This window comes from Sinocyclocheilus anshuiensis, unplaced genomic scaffold (assembly GCF_001515605.1).
Source record: "Sinocyclocheilus anshuiensis isolate Anshui unplaced genomic scaffold, SAMN03320099.WGS_v1.1 scaffold545, whole genome shotgun sequence".
Lineage (NCBI taxonomy): Eukaryota > Metazoa > Chordata > Actinopteri > Cypriniformes > Cyprinidae > Sinocyclocheilus > Sinocyclocheilus anshuiensis.
The window spans coordinates 306-12,962 of NW_015537943.1; the positions used below are offsets into that span (position 1 = coordinate 306).

General features: G+C 35.8%; 2 protein-coding genes across 2 annotated transcripts in view; both read right to left on the minus strand.

The window, feature by feature from the left end:
* Window positions 1-1,956: 1,956 nt before the first annotated feature.
* Window positions 1,957-4,470, minus strand: LOC107663807 (natural killer cell receptor 2B4-like). The gene is made up of 4 exons (XM_016454156.1): window positions 4,100-4,470; window positions 3,887-3,991; window positions 3,712-3,773; window positions 1,957-2,004 (listed from the first exon to the last, which is right to left on the minus strand). The coding sequence occupies exons 1-4, from the start codon at window positions 4,443-4,445 to the stop codon at window positions 1,957-1,959; spliced, it is 561 nt and encodes a 186-aa protein (XP_016309642.1). The 5' UTR covers window positions 4,446-4,470.
* A 6,907-nt stretch (window positions 4,471-11,377) lies between these two features.
* The window catches only part of LOC107663816 (GTPase IMAP family member 8-like), a 7,719-nt gene continuing 6,439 nt past the window's right edge, over window positions 11,378-12,657 (minus strand). The window contains exon 5 of the mRNA XM_016454165.1: window positions 11,378-12,657. This exon is cut by the window's right edge and continues 25 nt beyond it. Within this exon, the coding sequence (XP_016309651.1) occupies window positions 11,387-12,657 (1,271 nt within the window). The 3' untranslated portion in view covers window positions 11,378-11,386.

Consider the following 12,657-nt stretch of genomic DNA (forward strand, 5'->3'; position numbering starts at 1 on the left):
ACTGTGGAGATGACCGTGGACTTCAGGAGAAACCTCCCTGCACTCCCCCCACTCACCATCATGGACAGCACTGTGACTGCAGTGGAGTCATTCAGGTTCCTGAGCACCACAATCTCTCAGGACCTGAAGTGGGACACTCACATAGACTTCATTACTAAAAAGGCCCAGCAGAGGCTGTATTTCCTTCGCCAGCTGAGGAAGTTCAACCTGCCACAGGCGCAGATGACAGTTCCACTCCTGCTATCATTGAGTCTGTCCTGTGTTCATCCATAACTGTCTGGTTTGGCTCAGCTACCAAATCAGACATCAAGAGACTACAGCGGACAGTCAGGACTACTGAGAGGATCATTAGTTCCCCCCTGCCCAACCCCAAAGATCTTTATACCTCCAGTTTGAGCAAAAGAGCTAGTGATATCACTCTGGACCCCTCACATCCAGCACACACTCTCTTTGAACTGTTGCCCTCTGGTCGACACTACAGAGATAAGAACAGCCAGACATAAGAACAGTATTTGTTTTTCCTGCGGGCCATATTCAGCCTGAACAATTCAAACATTCATAACTACACATTGTCCACCATAACCGACTCATTTATACTGAAAATTGAACATTTGTAAACTGCACACTTGTAAATAACATATCTGTACATTCATTTAAACAATTACGTTATATTTTTCTCTATTTCTATTTCTGCATATTTATTTATTTATTGTTCTGTTTTTCTTATATTAGTGTTATATTCCACCTCTACTGTGTAATTCTATGTATGTCTGCACTATGTGTGTACATTCTTCTGCACTGGATGCTCTTGTCGCCAAGTCAAATTCTTTGTGTGTGTAAACATTCTCGGTAATAAAACTCTTTCTGACTTATGACTTCATGTCCAGGCTTCTGATGATCAGGACTCACACAGAAATATTTAATTTGGAATCCTCAGCCTAGAAAGCGAAGATGTGGCACAGCATCCCCCGTCTTTCACCTCCATCTAGCTTCTGTGGGATTCATCTCAAAGGGGAATTGTGGGATGGACAATTTAGAGAACCTCCTTCAGGCCATTTGTTCTTGTTTTTGGATTGACTTATGCCTTGCATCTTGGTTAGTGTAAGACCAGTACATTTATTAGATTATTAGACAAAAACTCAACATACCTAAAGTTAGCTAAAATGTGTTGAATGGATTTTGGAAAATGAATTTAATTAAACTGTGAATTCTAAAAGTGAATCCTTGTTGTATATATTTTTGTCCTTGTTTATTGTGCAACTGTAATTTAAATAATAATAATTTGGCAGAGATAATCCACTCAAATTAAACCAGTTAATTAGCTATATTGAAAATGCAATTTGGTCTACTGAAAGTTAACATTAGTGCAATTTAATAATTTGAGTTACCTTAACTGGAAAATTGTAGTTATTGTAACAGATTGTTAGTTCAATGAACTAACACTTTCCAATGTAAAGTACTTGACATGTCTTGTTTGTTCAACAAGACAAAATTAACTTTTTTAGGGCAACACGTTTCCATAGATTGTTTTAGGTTCAGTTTACTTGTACAGGTTTTCAATGTCTCAATGGAGGGACGAAAATCTCTCAGATTTCATTAAAATATTTTCTTTTGTGTTTCAAAGATGAATGATAGTCTTATAACATGACGTTACTATAACATACATTTTCATTTTTGGGTGAACTATCCCTGTAATATTAGCCATTTGGTGACTATTCGTAAAAAAAAAAAGAGAAAATTAAAAAAGCAATAATTGAAAGACCCAAGAAACAGAGTGAAGGGTAGGATCAATGTTTAATAAAGTTAGGAAAATGTTCATATGGCAAGATAAAAACAGAAAATGCATTTTTAGTTAGGTTTCTGAATGCTATTTATGTACAACTAAATTATACTAATACAGAGCAACAACATTTTAAACAATAAAATATATGTATGTGCATATGGGAGAGCATTTGATCACAATTTTTTGGGGACATTTTCATATACAGCATTTGTCTTTGATTTCTGCAAGGAAAAATACATTAAAAAAAATACATTAAATCAGCAATGATGCTCATGCAACAGAAAATAATAGCAGTCCAGCTGAGGTTTCTCTGTGCAAAACTTAATGTATTCTTTTTTTTGATAACTACATACTACAAACAGATGCTAACATGGAGCAGCTAGAGGAAATAACATATATCGTGACTTTAAGCAGATAAATCATCAAACATACTAAGTTCTGACAGTTTGTCATGACAGCCTCTACTCTGAGAATGATTGTCTTTCACACAAATGCAACAGCAAAGACACTTGTTGCAGCACATTTACAAAGCAACCAGTGGCTGCTAAAGCTGCATTTGAACCGCAGAGCAGCTGCAGCTCAACGACAGACTTCAGCACTTACTCAGCAGTCCTACTTTCTTTACAATGACAATCTAATCAAATAAAAAATGACCTTGTATGGGTTATTAAAAAAAAAATAGATATGATTTTAAACAAAACCTCATTTAGGCCACATATCACATCACAAGCAAAAATACAAATGGGCTGGGCTTAAACTAAAGATCCATCACAATGCAACTCCATTAATTATGGAAGCAATCTACAACAGTTCACTCAAATGATAAACTGCTCACACCCAGCGTAAACGCGAGATTGACAGGGCAAGAATTATCATAGTTTTAATTGTTTATTGTTTGATGATCACTGCAGGCTTTTAATGTGTATATTTTCATTTCTAATATGTTGCGGTATCCAACAATGAACCAACACTTAAATGCATAATCTTTATCAATGACTGTTGTTTAAAAATAAAAGTTTTAATACATTTTAAATACATTGCCTATGTGCTAAATGCTAATGGATTTTAAGGTCTGCTAAATGTAAAGACTTGTGCTGAGGTGCAAAGAGCATGCAGCCTTCGTTGACTAACTGTAAATAGCATAAAAATATGGTTAAACACTCCTTTTGATGTGCTCCATATACTGAAGGTAGCAATGATGACGGTTGAGTCGATAAACCCCAAACGTCTGAAGCCTGATAGCACAGGTACATCACGGAGATGTCTATTTGAAGTCTACTTATAAAACAGATAGTTCCGGTCCTTGGTTCTGATTGGCTGAGCCGTGTTCGAAGCTGTTGTAAATTACTCTACAAACATACACCTTTGTTTACTTCTGTGTGTTGCTCGGCAACCACTTTGTTGGAACCACAATTGTGAGGAACTACATTGTTTGGTGGAAGAATAATGTTTTTATTAATATCATTACACTTTATTTGCTTTGTTTTATATTGTAAAACCTTTCTACATATATGGAATAACCGTTTTATAAAACTCTGCTTCGCATCGTGCCTAACAACGCCCCTTAGCTATTATAAAATCACTGTAAACCACGGCTTCACGGGGCTCATTGCTTTCATTTACATCTGCTCGACGTATTTTTTAGTGTGTTTGCTCATCTGCAATATGTCTATAGGACAAATGTCAAAAAGGCGTTTAGAAGAAGATTTTAAAAGATATTTATGATTTAGAATGAAAGTAAAACTGACATCTTACAGACATCTATCAGATGTTTGTACACAGCAGATGCTTTCCCGATGAAGCGATCTTTAATAGATCTTTAAAAGACATCTTACAGATATGCGTGCGCTGTCTGGGCACACTGACCCTCTGATCTTGCAAACTTCAGTCACACTAACTGACTGCAACAACATCTTTCAACTACTTACCGTGTTTCGTGTTGTTGCTTTACACAATGCTGAATCAGTTCTGTCTTCCTCTTGTGTCTCGACTGCATTAACAATAATCACAAAAGCGTTAAAATTATAAAGTTTCATTATTAATGGAAATTAACTGTCTTAAAATGATAAATATTCGTACATATTAATTGCTTGCTCCCCTGACCTGTTTTTCTACATTTCTTGCAGATGCAGCAGATCACGACTGCAGCTACGATCAACAGAGATCCAGCCGCGATCAGCACAATGTACAGTAAAGGTAGGCCCTGATCTGTAATGGACAGAATGAGACAGAGTGACTGAATCTGTCTGATCTACAACAAACTTGAAACATCAGCTCTGTATAATTAAGAGTAAATCAATATTAATATCCCCATACCTGCAGATGTGTGGCAGAGTTGAGTGATGTCCAGATGTTGAGTCTGGTGGCTGATGGGATTGTTGAGCACGCAGCTGTAGGTGTTTTTATCCTGATATTCCACCTCCAGAGGAAGAGAGAGACTGATGCTGAGCTCAGACACACTGATGCTGGACAATAAACTGTTTCCTTTGTACCAGGAGAGAGTCACGTGACCCACATTCAACACTGAACACAACAGTGAACATGATGATGATGATGATGATGATGAAGAAAAGATTCTGCTGAAGACAGGAACAGACAGATGAGCTGGAAACATGAGAGAATAAGTCAGTGAGTGTTTAATGTAGATTCTGTTAGTCTTCATTTTAATTATTTTCTCAAACCCTCAAAAATTTACATTTTGTGTCTGAAATGGGTCACACCATTGCTGTCTCTGAATCTCCCATCAAGAGCATCATCAAATACAGTCATGCTGTCAGCCATTACATTGATTTCAGCTATTAAAGTGTTTTCAGGCCCAAACCTCCACAGAATCAGATCATCATCCATCATTTCAGTAAGATCAGAGTTTAGAGTGACTGAATCTCCCTCCATCACTGACTGAATTCCATTTGTTTTAGCAGGAAACACACCTGAAGAACATGAACAGGAACATTAAGACCACTGTTGGTTTTCAAACCAGGGGCCAGGTGGACTGGTTGGACATGCATCCTGTAATACGACTATTGATTATACGACTAGGCTGGACATAAAGACATAGGCCTGAACTTATAAAGGTTCCAAAAAGAGATTTTTTGCAGTAATGCCTTAAAAGAACCATGGTAACACTTTAGAATAATGGTCATTAGTTAAACATTAGTTAATACATTAGTTAACATGAACTAATAATGAACTGCACTTATACAGCGTTTATTAATCTTTGTTAATGTTAATTTCAGCATTTACTAATACATTATTAAAATCTTGTTAACATTAGTTAATGCACTGTGAACTAACATGAACTAACAATGAACATCTGTATTTTTATTAACTAACATTAGCGTAGATTAGTAAATACAGTAACAAATGTATTGCTCATGGTTAGTTCATGTTAGTTAATACATTAACTAATGTTTAACTAATGACCATTATTCTAAAGTGTTACCAGAACCATATTTGGTTCCCCAAATTACCTTCCATTGGACACTTCTTAAAAGAACCATATGTTTCTTAGAGTGAAGAACGCCTATTAAGAACCTTTATTTTTAAGAGTGCAATACCTGTTGCAGCATCTAGGCATAGCACACATCTGAGACGAAATCTTGCGCTTAGTCTAAGGTAGGCGTAAATTGAAAAGTCACAACTGGTTTGTACAAGATTATTTTCTTGTCCGTGAGTTAATTGTGAATTAATTATTGTGGACATGAAATGTAATATGTATAGTGAATTTGCCCAGGATAAGTGATAGTAATTGTTAAGATGGCTGTGCTGACACAGATAACTGACTTCACCCTCAGAAAAAAAGGTACAGTGGAGGTACAATTTTGGGAACAAAATATATAACTGTACCTTTAAAGGTACACAATTGGTCCTAGGGTCCAATTATACAATAGTTTTCCTCTACCTAGAGGTACAAAAATGTACACTTAGGGTACCACCCCAGTGACGGCCACTTGCACCTTAAAATGTAACATTTTAACAGCATTAACTTAAAATGTTCAGTATGTAATCATGTATGAAATATTAAATATGAACTTATCTGTGCATCAACCTACACCGTGCATCATCTTGCTCAGAGGGACAGTATGCATGGAAATAATATTTCATTTTAATGTGTATTCTCAGCTTTAAATTCACTGTACTAAAAAAAGCAATATTATCTGACACTACATTAGGCTGCATAACCAAAGTGAATAACTACAGGCTGCAAGGTGAATTATACCTTTAAAAAGCATTAATCTGTATTCAGATTTTAGAACTAACACTTTATTTGCAGTGGGTTTATATGTAGCACAAGCTCGCTTACACTTTTAATAAGATGGGACAATTCCTGACATTAAATAAATAACCATTTACATACTTAGGATGTTTGCATCGTAACAATGTACGTAGGGAGTTCAGATATAAAAACACTCATTGTTAGGAGACATTTACTCACTGAAATCAGATGGGTTCACTTGTTATGATGTCACAAACATTTTACTTCTTTATTTATAGCAAAGTTTGTAACTATTGCGAATCATCTACACTGGTGTAGTGGTGCATGGCTGTAGTTTAGTTGGTGCAACAGGTGTAAATATTGATTGAAACGCTGGATGAGCTTAAACTTTTTTTTCTCTTTGTTTCTTTGCATCCAGCTGGTTAAATTAGCCCCTGTAGTTTGAAATTATATGTTAATTGCTTTTTGACTAATGCATTTATTTTACTTCTGTTGTTGCTCATGATTACTACTGAAGTAGAGTTGATTTTAGAGAGACGGCTATTTGCATTTGTTTGTTCAGCAACAATCCTTGAAATTAATATATTAAAAAAGAAACACACACAAACAAACAAGCACAATGTTTTGAAAAGCACTTTCTGAGCCCCTGCTGAGTTTGAGTATAGGAATGTCCATTATTTTCCTTGACATTTTAAAATATTTTCAGGACTTTTTCCCGTCCTGTAAATCACAGTTTTAAAATTATCTGATAAACAGAGACAACAGCAAGTGAAAATGAACTGTAGTTTGTTACACTGAAATATCAAGCCATAATAATGCTTAAACTTACCAGTCAGATGGCACCCGCACAAACAGAACAAAACAGGCATGTGAAACATTTTCTTTACCCGTTCAGTGTCTGATCTAAACTGACTATTGACTGATCTGCTATGAGTCCCCCCACCACAGAGTTTGACCCTCGTACAGTTCACACAACCGAAACACATGTCATATGTCCTATAGTTACATCCAAATAATCTTCTGGCTCTAATTAAGACTTTAACTGTTTTGATCATTTAACACTGATCATTTTCTTGAACTTTCAGAATGGTGTTAATCTCTATGAATTACATGGTTAAAAAATAACGTATTGATTTTAAAATGGTTGTACCACTTGGTTTTTAACACTACAATGGTTTTATAATTCAACTGAAATATCCATATATCAATAATTGTGTTAATGGATGAAAAACAAACAGAAAAGTTAAAATCGTCTACCATCTCAGATTGCCAGTGTTACTGAGGTGTGACTCTAGCAGCTCATCTGAATCAAACTGAAACCTTCTGCGGTCAGTTTTCTTCAGAAATGTGGTTTGATCTGCAAGGTGGACAAAGATCTCGTATGATTGTTTGATCTGTGTTCAGTTTGTAGGTGAAGAGTTTTTTGCTGACTTCCTGTCTAGATAAAACGGCTTTACAGTTAAATAAAGTACTGAATCAATCCATCAAAACAGTCAACAGTCAGTTCTGTTCATTTTTTTTTAATGAATATTTGTCAAAAATAATATTTCTATAGCCCGAAAGAGAGTCGACTCACTGCAAAGGCAATGCAGCACCCTAAACCTACCCATAACCCTATCACTGAACATAACTGTGCATTATTTTGTATATGTCTACTCAAGTGAGGACTTTGATTTTGAAAAGCAGTCACAGACACCCTGTTAGTTCAGGAAGTAGGAAGTTCAAGTAGTACCGCAGTGAGTCAGCTGAATGTTGTAACTGAATTAGGGCTGCCCTCGACTAAGGACTTTTCTGGTCGACTAGTAGTCGTTCATTTGAATCATTATAATGAGCCTTTAATTGCATACGTAGCCTAATATGCGCTCAAGTACATGCATAAAGCTTGCCACAGCGCACCGGCAGAAGTAATGATTATGAATGCATTACTGTGAAAAACAGTAAGGAGGCATTTTAATAATTTGATAAACTAGTGCTTTCTTTGTTTTGGGATTAAGAGATGAAGTCGGCGACACTGACTCGGCAGTAGTGGACGTGCCTGTATTCATGTTTCATACGGATTACATTATCTGAGAATTTGTTTTCCATTTGAATTGGTTCATTTGAAAGTAGACATTTCACTCTCTCTAGATATATTTTTAATGTCTGAAAGGAAAAGATAGCCTGTACACAGAGTTTTGCACTCAAGTTCACAGAGACCGAGACGGCAGAAAGCGCATCATGTTTGCTTTCATTATTTTACAAAAGCACAATGTTTTGTTGTTATTGTGAGTGCACACAAATAAATGGAGAGTCTTTACAGATTTGAAAGATGTATTACTCTTATCTGTAAGACCAAAAATGAGGGGTTACTATTACAATACTAGGGGATGCATAATCTGGCAGGGTGCAGAATTCTGCACAACACCGGCGCCTCCATCTGTCCTGCAGTGAGCGCTACTGTTCAGTTTCCACACAGACACTTGAATAGCGGACATTTCTCTAGGTTAACATTAGATTGAGCAGCCATGTAAAGTTGCTAATACTTACATATTTCAGATGATAAGCCATATTTGAGAGGTCGATGAATGATAGGCGAGCGTTTGGATGTCCTGCCCGTCGCTGTACAGTTACCATAGACTAGCCATTAACGATCTGTCCGTCACGGACTGCATGACTTCTCCCGTGGATTTTTTTTCTTTCTGCGACTAATCGACTAATACAATTTTGATCGAGCTCCATTCATCCAGCTCTACTCATTACGTCCAGAGAAGGGAAACTGAATGGCATTCAGCTCTGCAGTGAGCACCATTAAATAAAAAATATGTTCATAATGCAGGGAAAGTTTGTACAGTACAATAAAAGCTATGGTAGTCAATTTTGTTCATATCTCTGCTGATAATTGTGCTTTTTCCTGTTTGTGTCCCACAGAGAGGCATTTATCCCATGAAAAATAGTGTATTGTATTGTATTGTATTGTAAAAGGTAGTAAGCCAAGAAATTCTCAGACAATAGAAATGGAGGCTGAACCTGCAGATCGTGGATGGCAGTGATGTGAATGATGGAGCATCTACCCAGAAAAGGTTATATATTTTATTGAAACCAAAACTAGCATCTACAATATACATGTGAACAAATCAACTGCCCTTTTTATTTATTTATTTTCTCCAGACCAAAATAATGCCCTCATTAGTTTTATTTCTATTTTTGTTATTTCTATTTATTTCATTGATGCTAAATAGCAAATGGAATTGTTGTGAACTCTGTCAATGAACACTTGGGTTACTGTAGTATAATTCTTCATGTCTGTATGGAGGAATATTATTTGCATGGGCTTTGTTGTTGTTCTGCCTTGTCCTTAAGAAGGTGGAGCTCAGATCAAGTGATATCTGGGAATATTTTATAATTACAATTTATAATTATCACTTAAATAATTAGTGTTCTGCAGTCTTCTATATAATCTTTATCTTTACCAACTATGTTTTAATACTCAATATTTGTAGTTAAACTCTTTAAGCTATAGGCACAGTTCTAACTTAAAAGCAAAATTAAACTTTGGTACAGTGTTGGATCGCAAAACTTAAGCAGATTACAGATATAGTTTAACACCATGTCGACTAAAATCAAGTTTAGTTTACTGTACCACCCAACACTACCAAAGTTAAAAAGTTGCTTTTAAATGTTGAGCACTTCCTGAAATACATATAGGGTTCAGACAATTAGATTTTTTAATATGATACGTTTAAGTGTAAACGTAATTCTAGGCCTAGTAAATCAATTTATTGTAATTATATTATAAAAACCTAACTTTTAGTAATTTCTTACAGATGCAGTGATCCAGAAATGTGTTCACCGTGGGTCTCTTGGGGATGGCAATAAACCAGAAACTAACCAAGCTGTGGGAATACAAAACTGTAGACCTTTAGCTGAACCACTACAATTGGTTGATGTTCTGTTTCTTATGCCTGTTCAGTGTTTTGATCAGTTATATATGTAATTTGTTCTCTTTTTTTTGTTTTTGATTGTGCAGCTCGAATAGGGTTCAGACAATTCGATTTTTAATATGATACGTTTAAGTTTAAACATAATTCTGGGCCTAGTAAATCACTTTATTTTAATGATATTATTAAAAACCTAACTTTTACTGATTTCTTTCAGATGCAGTGATCCAGAAATGTCTTCAGCAGGGGCCTATTGGAGATGGCAATAAACCAAAAACTAGCCAAGCTGTGGGAATACAACACTGTTGACCTTTAGCTGAACCACGACAACTGGTTGATGTTCTGTTTCTTATGCCTGTTCAGTGTTTTGATCAGTTATATATGTAATTTGTTCTCTTTTTTTTGTTTTTGATTGTGCAGCTCGATAAGATTTTTTTTCTATCCAATTAAAGTCTGTTTAAATAAAGATGTGTTACTTTCTCTAGCTTATTGTACCATTTAGCATTTAAGGCTGAAGGCATGAAATGTGCAATGCACTGCAACTTTGTAGATACATGTGCCTAAAACCTGTATTAAAAGATCATTTTAAAGAGCAGGTATTAAAAGATAAAATATATGAAACCATTATGACATGTATACGTGACACATGTCACATATATGTCTTAATTTGTACATAACACACAATTAAAAGACATATATCTCACATACATTAATAATTATATACATTCCATATATGGCAATAAATGTATTATACATACACAAACACATACTTTTGTGTGGGGTAGACTTATATGTCAATATATGAAATTGTTCCATTTTCTAATAGGGTTCATATATGGATTGGGCTTATATAAAACATGTAGGCTTTTTAATATATGTACAGTATATTACATTTATTACATATATTACATTTCCGTATGAGTGGCAACAAATAGCAACCTATCTATAATAGTTAGCAACATTATGAAATGTTTATATTAATTTGTGAGAAATACCCTATTTGATTCTCAGCTTAGAGAACCACAACCGTCAACGGCACCATCTTAGAGCTCCTTAAGTGGTTTGTTTTTGAGCTAGAAACTCAGTTGTGAGCATCATATCAAAACCTCACGGCAGTTTAAACTTCTCTGAACAGAGGAGATTTTTTTATGGACTACACTGATTCATACTCGCATTGATCAATAAAATGTTCAAAATAATGAATTATTGGCAAATAATTTGACAAATAATTGGTAAAAAAGTGTATGGAATTAATTACAGTGTCTACATGGTGTCATTTTGTGTTTTATATATCTGCATATAAATCTGCAAAACATGATTTAACCCATAAGAACCCACGGTGTCACAAACACTGGTGATTATCTGGAAATGTAGTTATTAATACATTCATTATATTGTTATTAATCAATTTATGGCATCAACATCTGATTATTTGTTACTAAATGTTCTTATTATGCGCAGGGGCCCCTGTTAGTGAACCACACAGGGATTTTTATATTTTTTCTTTTTCTTGGTGCCAGCTTTCCCTTCTTGAGTTTTCTGTTCTTCAGAATTGATCTCTGTAAAGTCTCTGTACTGCCTCGTGAGCTCTTCCATCTTCTGCTTTAATTCCTCAATGTTCTGAAGCAGAAGTTTCTCTTTCTCTGTGTCTGTCTTCCCTTCATTAGTTTGTGGCGAGTCCGTGTTTTCTTCCTCTTTCATTGAGTCAGTCTGCTCTCCTGGTTTCATGAAGGTATTGTCTCCTTGATCTGCGATGGCATATTTTAGTTTTTCTCTTTTCTCTTTCCCACATGCTGCTTCAGATTCTTTCATCCTCCTTTCACTTTTTTGCCCCCATTTTCTTGCACTTTTTCTTAATTCTCCAAAACGTTTAAAATTTTGATTATGTTGCTTTTTCTCTCGATCAGATTCTCTTGCTGTTACTTCTTGTTCTGTTTCTGTTCTTTTTCTATCCATATCTGTTGTTTCCAAAAGCTGATTTTTCTGCTCTTTCTCATCATTTTTCCTCTCTTTCTCAAAATGGGATTTCTTTTTCTCATATGTTTGTTCTGTGTCTGTTGTCACTCCGTCCTTTGTCATTATTTTTGCCTCATATTTTCTCAACATTGTGCTCTGCACTGTCTCCATGAACAGGAGATCTCTAACCTTCAGTTTAGCTTTTTCCTCCTGTAGTTTGTTTTGAATTTCTTGAATTTCAGACTCGTATTTGACTTTAATAGCCTTCATTTCTCGTCTGACTTCCACCTCTCTTTCCAGAAACAGCTCCTGAATCATTTTGTCATTGTAGAAACTGGGGTTATTACTCCACATCATCTTATTGATTTTGTTTAACAGACTCAGAACCTGACCATGATCTTTCTGTTTATTATTGAACACATGAAATCTTCCTCCACAGTCATGGATCAGTTGTTGGACTTGTTGATCTTCTTTAATGCAGTCTTCAATACTATGATCTGCGAGATTGTCTCCTCGTGTGAACAGCACCATAGTGTAGGCCTCTGCTTTCTGACCAAAGGTCATCTTGATGAGTTGAACAGTTTCTCTCTCTTCTTGTGTGATTGGGCCAACAGCGATGACCAGCAGAAACACGTGCGGCCCAGGAGCCGAGAGTTCAATGCATCTCATGATCTCCTGCTGGATCTCTTCATTACTGAGAGTCGTGTCGAAGAGTCCTGGTGTGTCCACCACAGTCACAGGTCGACCACAGGCGTCTCCAGTCTCTCTTTGGCATGTCTTGGTAA